This window comes from Danio rerio, chromosome 7, assembly GCF_052040795.2.
Source record: "Danio rerio strain M-AB ecotype USA chromosome 7, GRCz13ab, whole genome shotgun sequence".
Taxonomy (NCBI): Eukaryota; Metazoa; Chordata; class Actinopteri; order Cypriniformes; family Danionidae; genus Danio; species Danio rerio.
In genome coordinates this window covers 57,364,960-57,389,110 of record NC_141027.1, presented here as the reverse complement: position 1 = coordinate 57,389,110, position 24,151 = coordinate 57,364,960, and the positions used below count along the sequence as shown (strand labels likewise).

Below are 24,151 nucleotides of genomic sequence, written 5' to 3'. Positions count from 1 at the left end.
AGTATCTCTGGGTTTTGTTCACGAGTGAGGGAAGGATGGAACGTGAGATTGACATGCGGATTGGTGCAGCGGCAGCAGTAATGTGGTCGATGTACCGGTCCGTTATGGTAAAGAAGGAGCTGAGCCGAAAGTGATATCTTTTGATTTATTGGTCAATCTACGTTCCTACTCTTACCTATGGTCATGACCGAAAGGACAAGATCTCGGATACAAGAGGCCGAAATGAGTTTTCTTAAAAGGGTGGCAGGGCGCACTCTTATGGATAGGGTGAGGGGCTCTGATACTCGGGAGGAGCTTGAAGTAGAGCTGCTGCTCCTCCACATTGAAAGAAGTCAGCTGAGGTGGCTCAGGCATCTGTTTCGGATGCCCCTGGACACTTAACTAGGGAGGTATTCCAGGCACGTCCCACTGGGAGGAGGCCTCGGAGAAGACTGAGGACACGATGGAGGGACTATGTCTACCCATCTAAACGATTCTACAGGTCAATTTCCAATCCTAGAATTTGGCCTAAATATAATATGGTTAGTTTTGACCATATTTGAAATGGCCGTTGATGAATGCCTGCTTCCATTCCCTACCTCTCCTGTTTTCAAAATAAGAGTCCCACATACATTTTAAGTCAGAATTATTATAATTCTATAATTATTATAATTATTACTATAATCTTCTCTCTGTTAAACAGAAATTGGGGAAAAATAAAGAGGGGGCTAATAATTCCTACTTCAACTGTATGTAACAAGTTTAATATAAGATTAGATAAGCTTAGAATCAAGGGAAAAATATAATTGTTGTAATGTTGTAGGAAATATTGTGGCTAATCATACACTGCTTGAGGCGAGCATATTAATAAACCCGTTTGGATCGGAAGAGTCTGTGTTTTGTTCTGATTGGCCTGTTTTTCAGTCAGAGTGAAAACATGTAAGAAGGTTCTTCTGCCAAAGGGAGAAAACCAATACACTTCCTGTGACAGATGACTTCAGGAATCCATGTTTTTACAATAAATAAATAAATAAATAAATAAAATAAATACTGCCTTAAAGTGGAAGAATGACTGTCAGCGTTAAGATGCTCTTGCCCAGCTCAAGAAACTCTTAGAAAACCATTGCAATTTGGGAGCTAAAAAGTCTGACATGTTTTCCCCAAACACTTTCTTCAAGCCATTAATCATTAGTCTCTCTCTTACTGCTCTGCAGACAAACACAAACTCTCCAGTTCTTCTATGCATGAATAATTATTAGTGGCTGGCTGTGAGTCACTTCAGAAAAAGCAAAACAACTCTGTGACCAAAACATTACATATTTATGTTTATTTTTAAATGCATAAAAATAGGTAAGTTTCTTCAGTTTGATTGGTAACATTCACCAAGTACATATACCATACAGTCCCCCTCAGTTAATGCACAGATAAAATTCCACATTTTAGTCATTATTCACACTATTAAACAGATAGTGTCAGCATTCACTAGATCTCTAGTCCTGTCACAGTGCAGTATGACCATTAAGAACATTGAAATAAGACAAAACAGAGTAAAGAATTACAGTAAAGACTCCATATAGTTTAAACCATTTGTTTAAGAAAATATATATTTCCCTATTTACTCTCCCATTCATTTATAATGCCCTTTAAGTCAATCAAGACAACCTGACAGGTCTTCAAGTTTTTTTCTGCCTTTAGTTGGTCATTTTTAATTTCCTCAGCAGTCAGTAACATGCTTTTGTTGGTTTCTATCACTTCTGCTGTTTCTCAAAGACTCTCCAAACCTCCCCTTCAGGATACTGATGCTTTTTCACAGACTCCTCCAGCATTTCACAAGAGAATCCAGGGTCCTTGAGAAGTAGAAACACACATTTATGCTATTGTTACAAGTTAAAGTTGCCCCAACCCTATCTTACTGTAATATGTTTTTGATTAACTTAGAAATTGTATTTATAATACAATATCCCACTTAATTAATACATAACTTTTGTATATGGACCAAAAAAACTGTGAAAAGGTTTTTGTTTTTACATACAGTATGTGAGATTACATATACAGTGCTCAGCATAATTAAGTACACCCCATTTTAAAAATGAATACTTTTATCCATTTCTCAGTGAATATAGGCAATGTATTTTGGTGCATTTACAACCAAACATATTTATTAAACACACATATATTTATTAAAATAATATTTTAGTCACATAACATCTTTAGAAATGGAAAGATAATACAATTAAATTCAATCAAAATATTGCAAAAAAAAATTATAATTACAACCTGCAAAATTTATAGTAAACTTATCCATCTTTTTATTTTTTTTGTTTCTCTTGATATTCCTTTTTTTAAATTTGTATTTAATAATTTTTAATAACATATAAATTTGGCTGAACTAGTTTTTGGACCATTGTCGTAAGTTATTTTGTAAGATAAGCTCCAGATTTGGCTTCAGTACTGACTACACTAATGTATATGCACAAATATCCTATTGTATAGCTTCCTATTCAAAATATGAATTTAAAAGAGAGATTTGTGAGGGGTGTACTTATATCTGCTGAGCACTGCTTTCCACTGATTTGTGGTTTGTTAGGATAGAACATTTTTTGGCTTAGAAGTATTTGAAATACAATATAGAAAACATCACTTTTAAACTAGTGCAAATTAAGTTCCTAGCAATGGATAATACTAACTCAGAAATGATGTTTCATTATATTTACAGCAGGCAAAAAAAAAAAAAAAACTCCATATGGAACATTATCTTTACTTAATTTTCTAAAAAGGTTGGGTATAAAAAGGGCCAGGGCCACATATGTATTTTATTCTCCACTGTCAATTTCAAAACAATTAGAAATAAACATTATTATATTACATGCTGAAGAAGAATGTTTATAATGTACACTACCTGATAAAAGTCTTGTAACCTATCCAAGTTTTAGGAACAACAAATAATAACTGGACTTTTAGTTGATCATTTGGTATCAGAATGGGCTTACATGCAGAGATGTATAGTAACAAAGTAGAACTACTTCACTACTGAACTGACCTACTTTAGTACTAAAAGGCAGTGTCTGTACTTTACTGGAGTATTGTTTTTTTACTCCTACTTCCACTTTTACTTCAGTACATATTTTCGATGAGTTTAATACTTTTACTCCGACAGATTTTTTTTTATGTGCTGCGTCGTTACTCGTTAATAGGGGTGTCAAAATTATTGATATCGGTTCAGTAATAGATCATAACTGGTTATTACGCACTGACGTGATTTATCTCCTATGCGCGATGTCGCAATACTATGCCAAAGGAGGCAGGGCGATTAAATAACGCTCTTACTACAATGAAGGCGGCACAGCACACGAGCCGCTATTTCACTACTATGGAAAAAACTCCATCTCTGTCTTCTTTAGACATTCAAGCCGCTGGCCTGTTTGTGAGATAACTTTTCCTCTCCCCTTGGCTGTTAAAGCGATACTTGTGGATCCAGACACGAGCGTGCCTGAGGTGCGAGTCTTCTCCACTGTGTCTATTATGGATTATCTGTGATAACCGCGTATTATGCACATAAAGACTGTAACTGCATCTGTTCTTCCCACCATCGGTCATTTCTAAAGCCGAATGCAGCCCTTGCTGTTGAGCAGATGAAGACAATAACCAATCATAGAGACCTCGCCTGTCACCGCTCAAAAAGCCGCCAGGATAACATTTACATTAGTTTGTTATAAATGCTCCTGCTGTCTTCTGTGCATGGGTTGGAGTTTTGTGTAAGATAGATTCAGAAAGAGTGTTTTCTTTGAGCAGGTCAAATTAAAGGTATAGTTCATATATCTTACTGCTGTATTAAAGAACAAAGTTGTATTACAAATAATATAAAAATATATTTATAGTTTTTAATCAAAAAAATTCTTGTGTTGTGAAGAAAAAATGTAATTATGTATGGAAAGCATCGTCAATGCACCGAGATATCGAATTGAACCGAATTGATGGCATGATAATCGTAACCGAACCAACCCGTCAGACCAGTGTAGATTCACACCCCTACTCTTTACAATCATAGACATTTTGCTTGGCTGCTGCATGAAGGGCGCCATAGCGACCAGCATCTTTCAGTAGAATGTTTAGAACTTCTGTTTACAGCGTTTACAACCGGTAATTTGCAATCTGAAAATGGGCTTCAATAGCGATTTGAGTTGATTACAGATTGTTTTTGTGACACACAACTTTAAAAGGTGTGTTTTAAAGCTGTTATAATCTGTCAGATCTGTAATTTAAGCGCGAGAGAAAAACAGTAACGCAAGCCATGTTTCTTTTATTCTGCTTAATCACATTTCCCCAAAAAAGATATTTAAAATAAACAAAACAACATGATGTCTTTTGACTTCTTTCTTTAAGAACTACATTGCACAATACTTGTACTTTTACTTTCAGTACTTAAGTAGTAAACTTTGAAATAAACTACTTGCAACACAAGTATAAAAAATGTTGAATACTTTAGTACTTCCACTTAAGTATGGTGCTTAAAGAGCACTTCTACTTCTATTCAAGTCACTTTTTGATAGAGCACTTGTACTTTTACTTAAGACTGGATCTCTAGTACTTTTTATATCACTGCTTATATGAAAGACAAAGACCCCTAGACTATGCTTATTTGACCACAATACAATATGATCATTCCTTGATTTTTAATTGTTATTAGGACAGTAAGATTTGACTTTGCTTATACAAAAGTCTTGTCACTTAACAGAAATAGTGTACAGTATATAATATAAATTCATGGTGCAGTTTTTATTCATTTCATTATTTAACCTATTCTATGTCCCTTTTCACAGCCAAAGAGCCAAAAACAAAAACAGTAATTCCAGTTCAGTTCAGTTCAGCCATCATCATTTACTTCTTTGCTACATTTTATTAAGCAAAAATCCTTAACCAACCCTATCTTTTCATTTCTATTGTTTTTTCCTTGTTTAACTTACTTTTGGTGGAATGTATTTGGCATTTCTGATCACGGTGGGGCTTTTGAAGTGTTCATGAAGGTGATCCACGAACTCACACATCCTTTAATGTACACAAAAAGAAAAAGATCAAACAAATGAATTTTTTTCATTATATGCAGACGCGAAGCACAGAACGCTATCGAATGGAATGACTTGTGAATGTTAAGTTCAATTTGTGTCAACTATGAAGGTTATAATCGAAAACTCCCAGTGCAGGTTCTGTTGGTTATATCTGTGAATGTAAATAGCTGAGGAAGATACTGAGTGTGTATCAAAATGTCAAAAATTGGAGATTTAGTGTCCCTGGAAGGAAACACTTTAGATACGGAACGCATTGATAAATAGAATCACTGCCTTTGAATTGACTTTGTATTTTGAAACTTTTTCATGCTCATACGGTAACATTACACATTATAGGAACATGTAAAACGCATAACTGGACCTCTTTAAGAAATAGTTCACCAAAAATGGAAAGTTCTCTAAAAATGTGGACATCATAAATTAAATCTTCATTTCTGGCTTCCCTGATTAATACATCAGGAGACTGCAAATATATATTTACTTCTGTGAAGGAAATGAACTTATTTAAAATATATCCAATCTACACAAATTTCTATTTATGCTCCATATGTACATGTACATTTAAAAAAAAATACAATATACAGTTTTTGAATGAGGGGTTATAAATATGAGTGACCTATGATATAAATGTGTGCTTTGACATGCACTAAAGGGACTATATTACAGTACTCATATCCTCTATTTTTATGTATTTATTTATTTAGTAAGTTAGTTAGTTAGTTAGTTAATTAGTTATTTTAAACAAATACAAAAATTTAATTGGGATCAATTTGATCCTAGTAATATAATAGACTAATATACAAATGTATTAATTTAAAGGTCCCATGAATTTAAAATACAGTTTTTTAGATGTTAGTATAAGTATTGTTCGTTTTTAAGATATTTATAAACTAGTGTGCTCCAAAGCGTTGACAAAATTCACATTTAGAAGATATAAAACTGATATAAACACGTAAAGCTTGTAGTTTGTCTCTTAAGCCTAAATAGAAGAATGGTTTTGTTCACCTCATACTTCAGCTTCTCATCAAATCATAACCAAACAAATGCTGTCTAGTTTCTGACATTTTCTTACTTATTTGAAATATATCCAATCTAATTTCTTTCAATGCTTGATATTTACATACAAATGTTGTTAGAAATTGAAAACACAATAATTAAATGAGGAGTTATGAATATGAGTCAACTGACCTGAACCAAGGAAACTTTATTACAGTATTTGACAAGCTAATTAATGACTAATCTTCCCTATTTTTTATTTATCTATTTATTTTAAACAAATACAAAAATAACTAACTGGAATTGATTTAATCAGTAATATTTCATTGATTTAATCAGTAATATTCTGTATTATTTAATGTATTAATTTAAAAGGCAGTTTAATTATAAAGTAAAGCTGAATAATTGACTGATTATTTAGTATTAATTTAATTGACTGGTCTATGACTGGGCCCACACGGAATCCGCACGCACAAATCAGCAAATATTTAGCCAATCATTGAGTCTATATATTTACCAGTGTAAATATGTGTAAATTTATATACATTCAGTTAAATTTATTTCAGAAATATTCATGTTTAACATAGAAATTTAATTTGATCAAAAATGATCAAATTAATTTAATTGAAAAGTTCATTCGATTTATTTACAGTACAGTTTGTAAATTAATAAGTAATACTAAAAAGTCTTTTAGTAGATATGTTATATGATAGACTTACTTTGTTCACCAAAAAAGTTGATATAACTGGATTTGCATTGTATACATAAAATAAAACTTTAAAAGGTGTGATTGTGTATTTTATATATTAAGTTAATACTCCCAAAATCATTCTGCATATACACTTGAAATCAGAATTATTAGGCCCCCCTTTGAAATTTTGTTTCCTTTTCAAAGATTTCCCAAATGATGTTTAACAGAGCAAGGACATTTTCACAGTATGTCTGATAATTTTTTTTTCTTCTGGAGAAAGTCTTATTTGTTTTGTTTCGGCTAGAATAAAAGCAGATTAATTTGTTTATGAACCATTTTAAGTACAAAATAATTGCCCCTTTAAGCTAAATTATTTTTTTGATATTCTACAAAACAAACCATCATAATACAAAAACTTGCCCAATTATCCTAACCTGCCTAGTTAACCTTACTAACCCAGTTAAGCCTTTGAATGTCACTTTAAGCTCTATAGAAGTGTCTTGAAAAATATGTAGTCAAATAATATTTACTGTCATCATGGCAAAGATAAAATAAATCAGTTGTTAGAAATGAGTTAATAAAACTATTATGTTTAGAAATGTATTGCACAAATCTTCTTTCCAGTAAACAGAAATTGAGGGAAAAAATAAACAGGGGGCTAATAATTCAGGGGTGCTAATAATTCTGACTTCAACTGTAAATATGCAGATTTTTAACAAAATTCTGCCCAGAAATTGCAAAAGATGTCTGCAGATTCTGACTCTACCTATTACCCACACTGATAACAATGAGGTAAAGTACTTAATAAATGACAAGCCAGGTTCACACAAATAACACATTTTTTTGTTTGCACATACCTATTACTTAAACTAGCCGACACTGAAATGTAGTCAAACAAAATAAGGTGCTGTACAAGCTCACACAGTCCAACACCGCCAGCATGAGGACACACAGGAACTGCAGAGAAAAACAGGACATACTGTATGTTTAAATTGCAGGAAAATGCAAATATTTACAGTATTGGCCAAAGTAATATTCACCTTTTATTTCACATTTTGATTTAAATTTTATAAGTATATTGTATTCAAAAGATTTAAAAGATAAGGTTGCATTTATGATAACAGATTTTTTTTCTGTGATTTGTTTGTATAAGCTGAGATATTAAATTCCTTGACCAGTTCTTGTGTTTTTCTTTTCACAATATAAGATTTCTAAGGGGAGTTCATGCCAAAACTGAAACTCTGTCATCATTTACTCATTCTTGACTGGAAACCTGTAACCATTCATTTACATAGTAGAAAAAACAGATACTATGAAAGCCTGTGGTTACAGGTTTCCAACATTCTTCAAAATATCTTCCAAAGTCAAGGGTGAGTAAATGATTACAGAATTTTCATTTTTGGGTGAACTATCCTATAAAATAAACTTGTGAAATGGGCTCTATGCACAGTCAGATAGTGTTTTTTAGACAACAATAAACTTCCGGTAAAGGTTAAAGTGACTGTTTTGTATTTCATAAGGTTTCTTTTACAGCACCGATGTTTTGATGTAATTAAAATACATTTTTAATTACAAAATACAGATTTAATTACAATTACATCAGTTAAACAACATTCATTTAGTTGTTTAAGCATGAAAAGAGATGAAAGACAGAAGCAGCAGACTAGCGCAGAAAATACTGGAGTAAAATAATCTGTCGTACTTTAAAGACATGGCTGGGGGAAATGGAATTTAATGCAGTGCTCCTTGACTGGTTGGAGACCCACTTTAAATCGGATTACTATTAGGCAGAGTAGATCATTGATTTTTAAAGAAACAAATATGGCAATTTTGTAATTAAAAGATTTGTGCTGGCTGACTGAAAATTCAAAGTCTGTGTGCATATACCCCATTGTTGCCCACATGTCCACTCTGTACATTCAATTTAGTCACTACAGCACATAATCGCTTGCTGTACATTGATGATAACATATATAAACCATTTACCATTAAACTTGGCAGCCATGAGTATAGTGGCAAGGTTCTCATTAACACTGCCGACCCTACAGCTGTCAATCTGAACAAACTGCAGAGCTGAGGCCTGGAGAAACTGCTTGAACATCACTCTGTTATGGCACTGCACACAAGCACACAATGATCAACAGACATTCAGCTCCATCAAAGACAACTTTAAAGTTAAATTTTGACAAAGAAAAAGTCAACTCTGTCATCATGTACTCACCCTCGCATCATTCCAAACCTTTTTTATGGAAGTCAAAAATAGAAGTCACCAAGGCCCACTGTGTTTTAACAGTTATGCTTTTTCGAAACAATTATATTTTAAAACAGTCAAAATTTTAGGAATTTCAGTCTCAATTCCTGGACAAACCCATGTAGGGTTGTAATAGTTTGCATACTGACAACATCCAGACAAAGGTGATCAAGTTTTTTTTTTTTTTTTCAGAAAGTTGTGCTTCCATGCACCCATTATTTTAAAAAAATGTCTGTGTCCAGATGGAAATGGGACAACACAACTGGGATCAACTGTTGTGTACACCACAGCCAGGGGTGCCGCTGCAGGGGTGGTGGAGGTGGGTGGGGTGGGGGCTAAAGTTTGGACAATTCTCAGGGCCCATGCATTTTTGGAGCCCCAGACATATTATTAGGGGCCCATGACCCCCATCCCCCCAAACCCCACCCTCTAATATTCACATTTGCCCCTGACCACAGCTATATCTGGTGCTGTTAATAAAAACAGACAGAGGCTTTAATCACAGAAAAATTAGGTCTTTTAAACTGTTGAAGAGTAGCTACACCATTAACAATTTCCTGTAAAATCTACAATATCTTACTGTAAGTCAGTTACAAAAATACTGTATATTTACAGCACCATTTATCTTGCTGTATATGTATTTACAGTTTCATATGTCATTACTGTAAAAAAGACATTCGTTTTCACAATGCAACTTTTAAAATACAGTAACATTCTGCATAACTATCCTACAGTAAAATATGAGTTATATTACAGGTAAATACAGTGAAATTTACAAAAATCGTTAACAGTGTAGCTGCAACTATAGCAACATAACAAATGTAACTGCAAGTTTCAGTAGCTTGACAGTAACTCAGCTACTTTTAAAACAGTGTAACATTTTAAGTAGCTACTTTCCCCTGCAAATAGCGATATAATGCAACAATAGTTACAGGAACTGTAAAAGCACAATTCCACACAAAATATCATGCACCTTGTGGCTTTATGGTTATTCATTTGTTATTTTTTTAAAAATAATTATTGACAAGTAACAGCCGTTTGAATTCAATCTATAGACATGTTTCAAACATCTGGCAATTATCATTAAATAAGAACTTTGCAAGGGCTTATGAGTTTCCAACAGCCATCTTACTCACAGTATTTTTGAGAAAATGCATCCGCGTTTAATGTGTCATTTACATTTTATTATTTTTATTGTTGTTGCAGTTTTATACTGACATTCTGTTTGAGATATCTGAAGTTTCATCAAACCTGCATTGCATTGTTTCAAATACGCATCTTTCACCTTAAATGACTTACAAATACCCAATCTTTTACATCAAAAATACTGCAGGAATTAGTAAGGACTTTAGTAAGGATAAAACAATGTAATTCTTACCGTTCATATTACAGTGCTAGACCAGATGCTCGATTAAACTTATTACCTTAAATAGGCTATTACCAATAAACCTTCACACATAGTGAGAAAAGAGCGAATGCTGCAATTTATATCCTGAGACAATTAAAGTGTTTTTTAACTTGGTGGTTAGGCATAATTGAAAAAAAGTATCACCTTTTTGTGTTTCACATAAGAATGAACGTGATACAAGTTTGGAATGACATGAGGGAAACTATTCCTTTGAAACAGCACTGGTAAATAACAAAGCATAATGGAGAACAGTGAGACATCTAAACCTAAAGTGGGTCCTTTTATAATGCAACTCTTGCACCATCACACATACACTGACCTGCTCTCCAGAGGCAACTCCGATACCCAACGGTGCAAGTGCCTAGAACACCACACAGACACAAAAACTCAAAACCTGACTTGCATGAGATTATAGTGAACATATTGAACCAGTTTACCTTAGAGATGGAAGCATGACCTAGAATGTCATCAGGACAGGTGGGCTCCTCAATCCACAGTGGCTGAAACTCTGCCAGCTTGGTTACCCAGGTGATTGCTTCATTAACATCCCACCGTTGGTTGGCATCAATCATCTGATATGCAAATATAAAGTTTATTTATAAAATTCCATAGCCCAAACATAACCTTCTGCTCCTAGTTTGGACTAACTTTGAAGGGTTAGTTCACCATTTTTTTTCTTAAGTAGGCTTGTCCTTAGCAAACATCTTCATTCATTCATTTTCCTTTGACTTAGTCCCTTTATTCATTAGGGGTCACCAGAGCAGAATGAGCTGCCAACTTATCCAGCATGTGTTATGACGTCCAGCTGCAACCCAGTACTGGGAAATCAAACCTCCATACGCACTCATTTACATACACACACTGCGGGCAATTTAGTTTATCCAATTCACCTATAGTACACGTGCTTCGACTGTGGGAGAAAACGGAGCACCCGGAGGAAACCCACACCAACACGGAAAACATGCAAACACAGAAAAGCCAACTGACCCAGGTGGGACTTGAACCAGTGACCTTCTTGCTGTGAGATGACAGTGCTAACAACTAGTGCTGACTATAGGCCTTTTTCCTTTTTTATTTTTTGGGTGAACTAATCCTTTGACTGAAGTGAAATCTGATCTACTTAAAACAACCAACTACTTTATTCCAGCAGTGTATTGTTTTGCAAAACACAAACATTTGACTTTGAATCACCAGTGTGTTGTTTGGTCCAATCAGCTTTCGAATAAGGCTGCATCTACGAATATCATCCTGCAAATCAGCCCCGACTTTCACTTTAAATTTAGTCCATCCTTGAGCAAGAGCTTCATTGCAGAGCTATAAAAGAAAAACATGTTGAACAAAAGAATTTTGTTAATGTCTTGGCATGGGCATAACTACGAAAATTTTAGACTATTCAGAAAATGCGATTTCTACTCAGCACCCCTAAAACGTTTGAGCTAGCTTAAAATTAGCTCCATGAAGGCATCACAAATATTTTTGCTTTTGTTCAATCTACTTATTTAAAATGAGCTCGATATAATGACAGTTCGAAAGTTAATTGTTTTATTTTCAATCCACTTAAATTAGTAAAAACTAATAAGTTAACTTAATTCCTTTATGTTGTCCCAATACAAAAGTATTGTGTTAAATGGTATACACTAATTTGTGATGACCTCAGTCTACATTACATTTGATATGGAAACAGCGGCGCATTTATGGATAGATTGTTATAATATCTGTATATTTACAGTTTTTTTGTTATAGATACAGCTAATAAATGTGATGAAGAGGCAAATGGTTTCCCATCTACTGTTTTCGCAGTATTTACCCTTCATCATCACACCACAGCTGTTTCCTCAAGACAAATTTTTTGTTAGCTCATAGTGAACATTTAGCTATTTTAAATTCAAAATTAACTTTGAATATAAAACATATTACATTACACGTAGCACTAAGTAATTGCTGTGAGATTGCATAGAACTATACATAGAGTCATGCAAAAAACCACCTATTGAGCACATGTACAAATTTTATCTGAATATTAACTGTTGTCTTGTATGATTATCTTGTTATGGTTTAATATTCAACTCAGGCCATAACGTCACCTTAGAATTATAAGGTTCTCTCTGACATTTTTGTCAAAATTGAGATATTGACATATTCTTATTAAATGACAACTTATTTATATTCTGTGATGTTTTTATAAGTTGTTTACATTTTACCACTTTATTTAAAAAAATAAAAAGCTTTATCTGCAAAGTTGAACTCTTGCTTGGCTCTATAAGATTCTTTCTGTTAGCCAATCAACATTTTTTAATGCATGCATGAGGACCAATCAAGATCAGCTTTCTTTGTCAGTTCGACGGACTGCTCCATTGACAGCGGGAAACACCAGAAAGACAAGTCACACAAAATCAGAGTCGACTAAATAATGCTGCACACCACACAAAACTGAGAAGAAACCTGAAACTGAAAAAGTGTGTGTAAATGTGATGATTTAGAAACATTTTTAACATTAAGATAAAATGTTAAATTTTACATTGTTAAAAAAGAAACAGTTATTTAAAAAGTCATATATCAAAGGTAAAACATTTTTATTTGTGTAAATACAGTCAGTGAAACATTTTTCTGTGTTTATTAAACTCATTTGCTCATCTGTTTTCTTCTTTAAATCGAATATTAAGCCTTAAAAGCCAAATACTTAATTTAATTTAAGGGGCAAATAATCCAATAAATATAATTTAATAATTCATATAAAGAATAAAATGTAATAAATATTACCATATTGATTAGATAAAATTTACATCTGCACTGGACAAAATATTTAGCACAGCCTTGTATGATTAATTTGAACAAGAAAAAATATTCAACCAAAAACATTAAATAAATGTTTTAGAAGGCAAAAATTTAACTTTCTCAAGCATCAACATGTTGTTAAAACAACAAATTATATATTTTTTGATTGTATTTCTTGAAAAGTAATGCTTCAGTCAATGATCTGCAAGATAGAACCTTCCAAGTGAAAAATGACCTGTGTTTTTTACTCCAATTTGCAAATGTAAGAGAACTTTGATAATTTATATTTAGAGTCCATATAGGGTCTCTGTCATGTTAATGTATGAAAAAAAAACTATTATACACTGTTTGCTACTGTATATGGAATGCAAAAACTTTAAAGCTCAATATCTCAAAATCATTCATAACGCGGATAGAACCTTATAATTCCAAGGTGACGATAATGTGAAATATGCATATGTGAATGAATTGCTTATATTTGTCATTTTGAATGAGAAAAGTGACAGAGTTTCATTTCTTAATAATAATAGAAACAAAAATGTATCCGAGTATAGAAAGAGGTTTGTATTTTAACTGAGAAATGCAAACAGTACAATGTTATGCTTGTACATCAAAACGGGTTTATGTGGAATCAGAAAGACCTTTTAGTTCATTCAGTACTCATATGGCTGACTTTGCAACACAGATGAATACTATGGGCCCTATCATACACCCGGCGCAATGTGGCGCAAGGCCTGACACAATTGTTATTTGCTACTTTCAGCTCAGCGCAAGGGTCATTTTGAGGTGTTGCGCCACGCTTTTTAAATATGCATTTGCAAATGCATTTGCGCTCGTAGGCGTTCTGGTCTAAAAAAGCAGGTGTGTTTTGGCGCTTTGCTGGCACGCTGCTATTTTGAGAAAGGGAAAGGGAATGGGAGATAAGACTCTGATTGGTTTATAATCAAAACACACCTATAACGATTTAAGAAAATAAACTCAACCCTTTTAGACCATGCGCCATGGCGCAAAGTGGATTTTCCCGTTCCCCTTTGCGCCCTGCGCTTTCCGTTTTGCGCATGGACCGTCAAAATAGAGCCCTATAAGTTAACTATACACAATTCTACCATATTAGTCGAAGATTTTAGTTGTAGTACTTTCATATTATTACTTATTACAATTACTATATGAAAAATTAATCAATTTACATATATCTTTTAATTATTATGCCCTTTTAAAGAGCTGGTCCCTTCTTAAATGAAAATCCTAAAATCACTTCTGTGTCTCAATGTGTTTATACTGCAGCAGAAACCATAAAGAACAGATAAAGAACAGCCATACCTGTGTAAGCTGCTGGTCAGTGTAACCCAGCCAGGCACAGGAAGTGGTATAGGCAGGATAGCCTTCTTTCAACATCTGTTCCTCTGTAAAGTGATTGGTGATGATGATGTCAGATAATAAAGATAATGTCAGTATAGTTCATTTACAGCCCCAGAAAGATTATACATTTAAAAAAAATCATTAATGCCCACAGAGAAAATTTATTATCTGTGGAAAGGCGGATTATTTATGCGCTCACTTTGTTAGACCATGTTTTTACTGTTAAATAAGTCATATAAAGGGTTTGTTAAGATTTATTTTTTACCTTGAGCTTAAAACTTTACTACTAATCAAATAAAATAAAATGGTGAAATTTAATTGTTATTTAAAATAACCATATTTGTTTTTTTTAAATTCAAGTTATTACTGTGGTGACAAAGCTGAAACATACTCAGCATTCCAGTCTTCAAAGACATGATCTTTTAGATCATATTCCCATACTTTTATTTGATGCAACATCTTTTTTATCATCATCAGTCATTATCAATGCTGGAAACAGTTTTTCTTTTTCCACGATTTTCTCAGAGTTTTCTCAGAATTCATTATTTAGCAATAAATAAACATATTTTAGCAATGTACAATATTTATCATCACCTTGGAACAATTAAATGCATGCTACAGGAACAGAAAAATATAGATTTAAATAATAATAAAACTGTTCACCTACAATTTTAAGCATTATTACTGAATATATATAGTACTTCTGTGATCAAAGGGAACTCTATGAAAAATATTAATTCAATATGATCATATCTAAACCTTTGAACTGTAGTTCATGTAAGGACTTCAGTGATGTCTAAACAACATTGAAAGACTCTGTGAACGGTTCTTACCTCTACTTTTCTGATCTTTTTTGCCTTTTACCAATATATCTAAAAATAAGACAGAATAAAAAGGCAAAGCATTACATGTTCAATATTTGTTCAATGTTCAATGTTCAATAATATACATGTTCAACAACAGCTCAATATTTAACAAAGCTGATAAAATCCTGACCTAAAGCTTCCTGCTCCGTCAGAGCATCAGTGAGATATCTGAAATCAATACAGCTGATCAGCTTTGCAGGATCCTAAGCAGAAGATTTAAAATATATATGAAAATAAACATAATGATGAACGTTCAGTGTTTAAGAGCTGCACAATATACCTCAACCTCAATGAAAGATTTGTAGATTATTTATAACTTTTAATAATTTCACCCAAAAAATGAAAGTTGTATTATTAATGACTGACTCTCATAACATTAAAATCTCATGTGACCTTTGTTCATCTTCAGAACACAAATTAAGATATTTGAGATTTAATCTAAGAGCTTCTCATCCTTCATAGACATCACTAGTGTTTTCTATGGCAAGGGAGGGTGTGCATTTACTACAGCCTTTATGACACTTGCATTTTACACTGCTGGCAATATGTCAGATTGCCTGTTGTAAATGCGCACCCTGATTTGACTCCAGGCTTCTGCCAGTATCAGATGTTTGTGTTGTGATTAATTGCTTTTATATCATGGTATACAGTATTATCAAAATACTAACCTAGGATGCAAGAAGAGAATTCTTGGTGTGTTGCTTTATTGCACATGAAACTCGCAAATTATGATAAGTACATTTAGATGACACTTTACAATATGGTCTCATTAGTAAACATCAATGCATTAAAAGTCATGTTATGGTTATAAACAACTGACTAACTTTTGTTGGTCATTATCTCCATAAACAATTGCGACTTTTGAGTTGAATGATTTATTAGGCATCACCTAAGGTTATTAAATACTTCTGTGGTGCTCACTGCATTGACTCCAGGTAAATAAACTGTACAAACAAAAGGCCATATATAAGAACAGAACTTCCAATGTTGTAGGTCGGAATAACATGGGAAAATGTTTGTGTTAGAAAATAAACAGTCCATCAAGTCGTCAGTCATTTGGTGCCGTTATGAACACCACTGCCAATACAAAAAAATTTAAAAGTTGAAAAAAATCAATAGTCACTATATTGTGAAGTCTCCACAGTAACAATATTGTGCATGTTCATTATCAAAATAAATAGAGTTATTGAACATCGGCATATGTCTGTTTGCACAGAAGAGAAGATATAGGCAAGTACATTCATATTTATATTTATGGGGGTTGGGCACAAATGTATTCTTTTAAAAAAAGAAGACTGAATGTCTCAGGATTGTTGCTGTCTATAGAGGACGAGGGAGCTCTCAGATTTAACCTGACATATCTTAAGTTGTGTTCTGAAGATGTGAGACCTGAAGCATTATGTCACCGGCTCTAGATTACTCATGGGATGTTTTGGTCTTACACTAAGTTGTACTCTATTTGATTTTTAACTTGCAAAGTTGCTCTATAGACCAACACAAGTGATTTGAAATTAAATGAATGAAATGAAGATGTGCATTAACTGCACACTGTCAGCTTTAATTTGAGGGTATTTACATTAAAATCTAGGTAATGGTGTAGGAATTACAACAGTTTGTATAGTTTGACAGAAAAAGTGGGAGGGACATAAACAAAAGGCTGTAATTCCTACAGCGTTTTACCTGGTTTGGATGTAAACACTTTCAAAGTGAAGCTGACAGTCTGCAGTTAAAGCACATCTTGTTAGTTTAATTTCAAATCCATTGTGTTTGTGTATAGAGTCAAAAATGATAGAATTGTGTCGATGTCCAAATATTTATGGACCTAACAGTATGTATGTATGAATGAAATAAAACCTTATTAGTCTTCTTAATGTAATAATTTAAAATATTAACTCACTGTTTTTTTTTTTTTTTTACATTTATTTCATATTATCAAAACTGCAGTCCAATCACCAATCAATGTCTAATAATGCCTAACTGCAGTAACTTCTTTTTTTATATCTTACATATAATCGTATAAGTACCAAATATCATTTACACTTACCATGTCAACAAGTAGCTTCCACAAGGGCTGCAAAACACATTGATTCTGACTTTTAATGGTATTCTACATTCATTATTACATCACCTACTGAATGCAAGCAGACAGCATGCAGACAAATTTGTCCTGAAGGTTTTATTGCTCACCTTTCTCTCTACTCTTGCCCATAAATCCCAGACAGCATTCAATACGGCTGCTGTTGCCAGATGAATGACTCCTTTCTCTGGTCCGATCTGTAAGTGAGTTCATCTATTCATTTAGCTGTTAATGAACTGAAGGGTCTGCACTCAGTGTGTCTCTCTTACCCATCTCATCTGACCATCGCTGCTCAGGAGTCTGTAGAAGCCTCGGAAGTCACTGGTTATTTCCTCCAAAGTCTTCCCCACCACCAGGGTGGATAAAGCTTTAACTGCACACACAACTAAAAATAGAAAAACACATACATTTGTTTTCATGCTTTATTTGGAATTCCCATGGATTCAACAAATTCTGTACTATTCAGACGGGCTGTCCAAACTCTGTCCCTATCCAAACTCTATACCATACAGTGCATGCGGAAAGCATTCATAACGCTTCACTTTTTCCACATTTTTTGTTACAGCCTTATTCCGAAATGGATTAAATTCATTTTTTGCCTCATAATTCTACATACAATACCCCATAATAACAATGTGGAAAAAAAGAGTTTTTGAAATTTGTTGCAAATTTATTAAAAATAAAAAACCTGAAAATCCAATGTACATCAGTATTCACAGCCTTTCCCTGAAGCCCTAATTTTAGCTCAGGTACATTCTGTTTCCACTGATCATTCTTGAGATGTTTCAGCAGCTTCATTGGAGTTCACCTGTGGTAAATTCAGTTGATTGGACATAATTTGAAAAGGCATACACCTGTCTATATAAGGTCAAAGGGTTAAAAGTGCATGTCAAAGCACAAACAAAGCATGAAGACAAAGGAATTGTTTGTAGACCTCAGAGACAGAATTGTCTGGAGGCACAAGACTGAAGAAGGTTACTGAAAAATGTCTGCCGGTTTGAAAGTTCTAATGAGCACAGTGGCCTCTATCATTCGTAAGTGGAAGATGTTTGGAACCACCAGTACTCTTCCTAAAACTGGGCGGCCATCTAAGCTGAGTGATCGGGGGAGAAGGGCCTTAGACAGGGAGGTGATCAATAACTCGATGTTCACTCTGTCTGAGCTCCAGCGTTCTTCTGTGGAGAGAGGAGAACCTTACAGAAGGACAACCATCTGTGCAGCAATCCGCCAATTAGGCCTGTATGGTAGAGTGACCAGGTGGAAGCCACTCCTCGCCTGGAATTTGCCAAAATGCATGTGACGGACTCTCAGACCATAAGAAACAAAATTCTCTGGTCTGGTGAGACTAAAATTTAACTCTTTGGAGTGAATGCCAGACGCTAAGTTTGGAGAAACCGGGCACCGCTGATCACTAGGCTAATACCACCCCTACAGTGAAGCATGGTGGTGGCAGCATCATTGCTGTGGGGATGTTTTTAAGCAGCAGGAATTGGAAGATTAGTCAGGATAGAGGAAAGATGAATGCAGCACTCTACAGAGACATCCTGAATGAAAACCTGCTTCAGAGTGCTCTTGACCTCATACTGGGGTGATGGTTCATCTTCCAACAGGACAATGATCCAAAGAACACCACCAAAATATCAATAGAGTGGCTTTAAAACAACTCTGTGAATGTCTTTGAGTGGCCCAGCCAGAGTTCAGACCTAAATCCTATTGAACATCTCTGAAAAGATCTGAAAATGGCTGTACACCATCGCTTCCCATCCAACCAGATAGACCATGAGAGATTCTGCAAAGAGGAACGGGCAAACATTCCCAAAGACAGGTGTGCCAAGCTTGTGGCATCATATTCAAAAAGACTTGAGGCTGTAATTGCTGAAAAGGTGCATCAACAAAGTATTGAGCAAAGCCTGTGAATACTTATGTACATGTGATTTTTAAGGTTTTTTATTTTTAATAAATTTGCAACAATTACAAAAACTCTTTTTTTCCACATTGTCATTATGGGATATTGTGTGTAGAATTTTGAGATTTGATTATATGAGATTTGATAATAAGGCTGTAGCATAAAAAGATGAGGGAAAAAGTGAAGCGCTATGAATACTTTCCGGATGCACTGTATGTCCAAAACATAAAGAAAACATTTTGTCTGCAGTTTAACATTTTCAAAAATACTTTATTCTGAATGATATATGAGCTGTCACATGCGGTCTCATCATGGGGACACAAAAAGTCTATTGCTATGCTTGAGGGGACATTTGTTCCCAACAACATGATGAATACCCGAACCACATACTCAAGACACACACACACAGATCTTGTTTAACAAACCTACAGGTTGTAGAAAAAAAAAAAGTTTGTAGATGATGATTATTAATGATAATAATATTCAAAAGAAATAAAAGTGTAAAGTTTGCATTAACAATAAAAATTATGAATGAATAAATGAACAAATGAACAAATGAATAATTGAAGGATTGCTTGACATTTCAAATCATACACACACACGCACGCACGCACGCACGCACGCACGCACATACACGCACACACAAACAAAAGCCATTTAAAGCAAATGACTTTTCAAAAAAGCAAATAGCCCACATTTACAAAACCTGCATATTTATTTAGTAAAAAAATAACATTAAAACAGCATAAATCTACCTCTTACAGTCAACAGTCTGACAGTTTTTATTTTATTTTATATATTTTAATGGACCCAAGTGCACTGCAACCAAGTGGCACATCATCACAATGTATCAGTAGCAGTTAGTGGATAATGGATAATTTGAAACTAGTGAATAATCCCAACAACATGGGTAAGAGAGCGATGTATTTACATAATATATAAACGTGTTTTGTGAGTTTTCATTGTATAAATACACACACTCATACACACAAAAACAATTTGCATTATTAGATGAGTATAGATAAGTACCTTTTAGTAGATGTTAGTTATGCATTTGTTTTTCTTTTTGTCTATATGTCCAGTGTTGTGCTTATATTTACTATTATGGGTCACCGTTGTCCTTCGAAACATGACATTTCGCTCCTCAGTATGTTTACACATGTAGTGGTATTACAATAAAGCTCAACTTGACATATATATGACAAGTACACTATTGGTCAAAAGTCTGGGGTCAGTAGGATTTTTAGATGTTTTAAAATAATCTTCTCCTGCTCACCAAGGCTGCATTTATTTGATCAAAATACAGTACACGTTGTAAAATGTTTTGCACTATAAAACAATAAAAAGTAGTTTATCATTTAATCTAATCATTTATTCCAGTGATTAAAAAAAATGTCAGCTTCATTGCTTCAGTCTTCAATCACATGATCTTTCAAACATCACTCTAATATTAATAATAACATTTATTTATTATTATTTTTAATGTAATAGTAATAAAAGCAATAATGACCGGAGTAATAATTTCATTTGAAACTACATACAACAAGTAGGCCTACGCGGAATCAGTGCATGTAGAAATCTGCAGATTTCCACAGATTTTTTGCCCATGATTACGTCTATTTATTTACATGTGTGCACATTTATATTTCTTCAGCTGTTAAAATAATTTCAGTAATAATTTTGACTAATATGAAAATGTTAATTTGATTTATTTACAATACAGTTTGTGAAGTAATATAATCTGCATTTCAGTAAATGTATCATGAGAGACTTCGTATTACAGGGAGTGCAGAATTATTAGGCAAGTTGTATTTTTGAGGAATCGTTTTATTATTGAACAACAACCATGTTCTTAATGAACCCAAAAAAACTCATTAATATCAAAGCTGAATATTTTTGGAAGTAGTTTTTAGTTTTAGCTTTTTTAGGGGGATATCTGTGTGTGCAGGTGACTATTACTGTGCATAATTATTAGGCAACTTAACAAAAAATAAATATATACCCATTTCAATTATTTATTTTTACCATTAAAACCAATATAAAATCTCCACATTCACAAATATACATTTCTGACATTCAAAAACAAAACAAAAACTAATCAGTGACCAATATAGCCACCTTTCTTTGCAAGGACACTTAAAAGCCTTTCATCTATGGATTCTGTCAGTGTTCTGATCTGTTCACCATCAACATTGCGTGCAGCAGTAACCACAGCCTCCCAGGCACTGTTCAGAGAGGTGTACTGTTTTCCCTCTTTGTAAATCTCACATTTGATGATGGACCACAGGTTCTCAATGGGGATCAGATCAGGTAAACAAGGTGGCCATGTCATTAGTTTTTCTTCTTTTATACCCTTTCTCGGCAGCCACGCTGTGGAGTACTTGGACGCGTGTGATGGAGCATTGTCCTGCATGAAAATCATGTTTTTCTTGAAGGATGCAGACTTCTTCCTGTACCACTGCTTGAAGAAGGTGTCTTCCAGAAACTGGCAGTAGGACTGGGAGTTGAGCTTGACTCCATCCTCAACCCGAAAAGGCCCCACAAGGCCATCTTTGAAGATACCAGCCCAAACCAGAACTCCACCTCCATCTTGCTGGTGTCTGAGTCGGACTGGAGCTCTCTGCCCTTTACCAATCCAGCCACGGGCCCATCCATCTGGCCCATCAAGACTCACTCTCATATCATCAGTCCATAAATCCTTAGAAAAATCAGTCTTGAGATATTTCTCGGCCCAGTCTTGATGTTTCAGCTTGTGTGTGTCTTGTTCAGTGGTGATCATCTTTCAGCCTTTCTTACCTTGGCCATGTCTCTGAGTATTGCACACCTTGTGCTTTTGGGCACTCCAGTGATGTTGCAGCTCTGAAATATGGCCAAATTGGTGGCAAGTGGCATCTGGCCGCTGCACGCTGGACTTTTCTCAGTTCATGGGCAGTTATTTTGCGCCTTGGTTTTTCCACACGCTTTTTGCGACCCTGTTGACTATTTTGAATGAAACGCTTGATTGTTCGATGATCACAATTCAGAAGCTTTGCAATTTTTAGAGTACTGCATCCCTCTGCAAGATATCTCACTATTTTTTACTTTTCTGAGCCTGTCAAGTCCTTCTTTTGACCCATTTTGCCAAAGGAAAGGAAGTTGCCTAATAATTATGCACACCTGATATAGGGTGTTAATGTCATTAGACCACACCCCTTCTCATTACAGAGATGCACCTCACCTAATATTCTTAATTGGTAGTAGGCTTTCGAGCCTATACAGCTTGGATTGGAGTAAGACAACATGCATTAAGAGGATGATGTGGTCAAAATACTCATTTGACTAATAATTCTGCACTCCCTGTATATATGAGAGATATCTGTCTGACCCTGACAGTAGGTAATGATTAAATATTTGATAAATAAGTATTTGAAACACACATATACACGTACAAACACACGCGCACGCACGCACACACACACACACACACACACACACACACACACACACACACACACACACACACACACACACACATTATATATTTTTTAAATTTTATAAAATGATTCTGTTTATTAAGGCAGTATTTACTTATATATATATATATATATATATATATATATATATATATATATATATATATATACATATATACATATATATATATATATATATATATATATATATATATATATATATATATATATATATATATATATATATATATATATAAAGTAAATACTGCCTTAATAAACAGAATCATTTTATAAAATTTAAAAAAAAAAAGAAAAAAAAGAAAATGACCCCAAACTTTTGACCGGTAGTGTAAATTCATGTTTTAAACATAAAGGCATGTTTGTAATATATGCATAACAAATATTGCATATGCAAATATTATATACACAGTAGGCCTACAAATAAATAACCTGTAGACTACAAATCTTTGTAAGATGTTGGATTAACAGCACTAATAGTCAATTCTATGTAATATTAACATAATATTAACAATTTTACAGCAGAGCTAATAATTTTAATAATAATTTCAACCAAGTATACATAATATTTTATTCCATCACCACCAATTTTCGCCACAAGGTGCCATACTTGAGTTGTTACTGTAATCATATGACATTTGACGGTTATCATGTGACATATTTGTATACTTGTTGGATAAGTGAAGATCACTCACCGATTTCCGTCCCTCTTCCCACAGTAAAAGTCAAGCCGTAACCCTTGAGTTCAGCTTTGTCCGTCTCCAGAACAACATACGCCACAGAATAATCTGGATCTGTGTGCTGCAAATCAATCATACTCAATTTACATGTTGTGCATTCTTTATTGATGGTGCATCGAGCAACTCTGAGATGACAGTTCAACAGCATGGAGAACAAGTGAAGTAAATTAAGAAGGTGACCCACCATTGCATCGGATCCATGTTGTTCCAGTGACGTCGGGAATCTCACATCACGCACGGACACATTTATGATTTTGATCGCCAGCATTTTGTAAACTTCACCTACTGTACACTCGACTGTAATCCAATACTACAGTACAACTCACACGCTCCGCCCAAAGACAGCTATGATTGGCTTATTGACAATGTATGCGAGCTGTAGAAACGTGATTGGCGTTTTTAGGATGACGTTAAAAGTGACAACAACATGATCATATGACCATTAAAAACATTTCTGGTTGGATTTAGCAAAATATGTTCTTGATAGGTCAAAGTTACATTGTTTTACAATGAGTCATATTTTTATTACAAAACAAATCCAAAAAAGATATTGAATATATTGTTAAT

The 24,151-nt window shown here is 34.1% G+C and overlaps 1 protein-coding gene across 3 annotated transcripts; it reads right to left on the bottom strand.

Moving 5' to 3' along the window:
* Positions 1–1,212: 1,212 nt before the first annotated feature.
* Positions 1,213–23,927, bottom strand: enosf1 (enolase superfamily member 1). Of its 3 annotated transcripts, none has more exons than XR_015494805.1 (15): positions 23,769–23,873; positions 23,540–23,645; positions 17,738–17,853; positions 17,579–17,665; positions 17,436–17,462; positions 15,522–15,594; positions 15,359–15,397; positions 14,487–14,569; positions 11,583–11,705; positions 10,829–10,963; positions 10,009–10,752; positions 8,719–9,431; positions 7,590–7,689; positions 4,944–5,025; positions 1,213–1,826 (listed from the first exon to the last, which is right to left on the bottom strand). XR_015494805.1 is itself a non-coding variant. In NM_001076742.2 (15 exon segments), coding segments are annotated over 15 exon segments (1,326 nt in total). In that variant the 5' UTR covers positions 23,853–23,927; the 3' UTR covers positions 1,282–1,727.
* Positions 23,928–24,151: the final 224 nt, after the last annotated feature.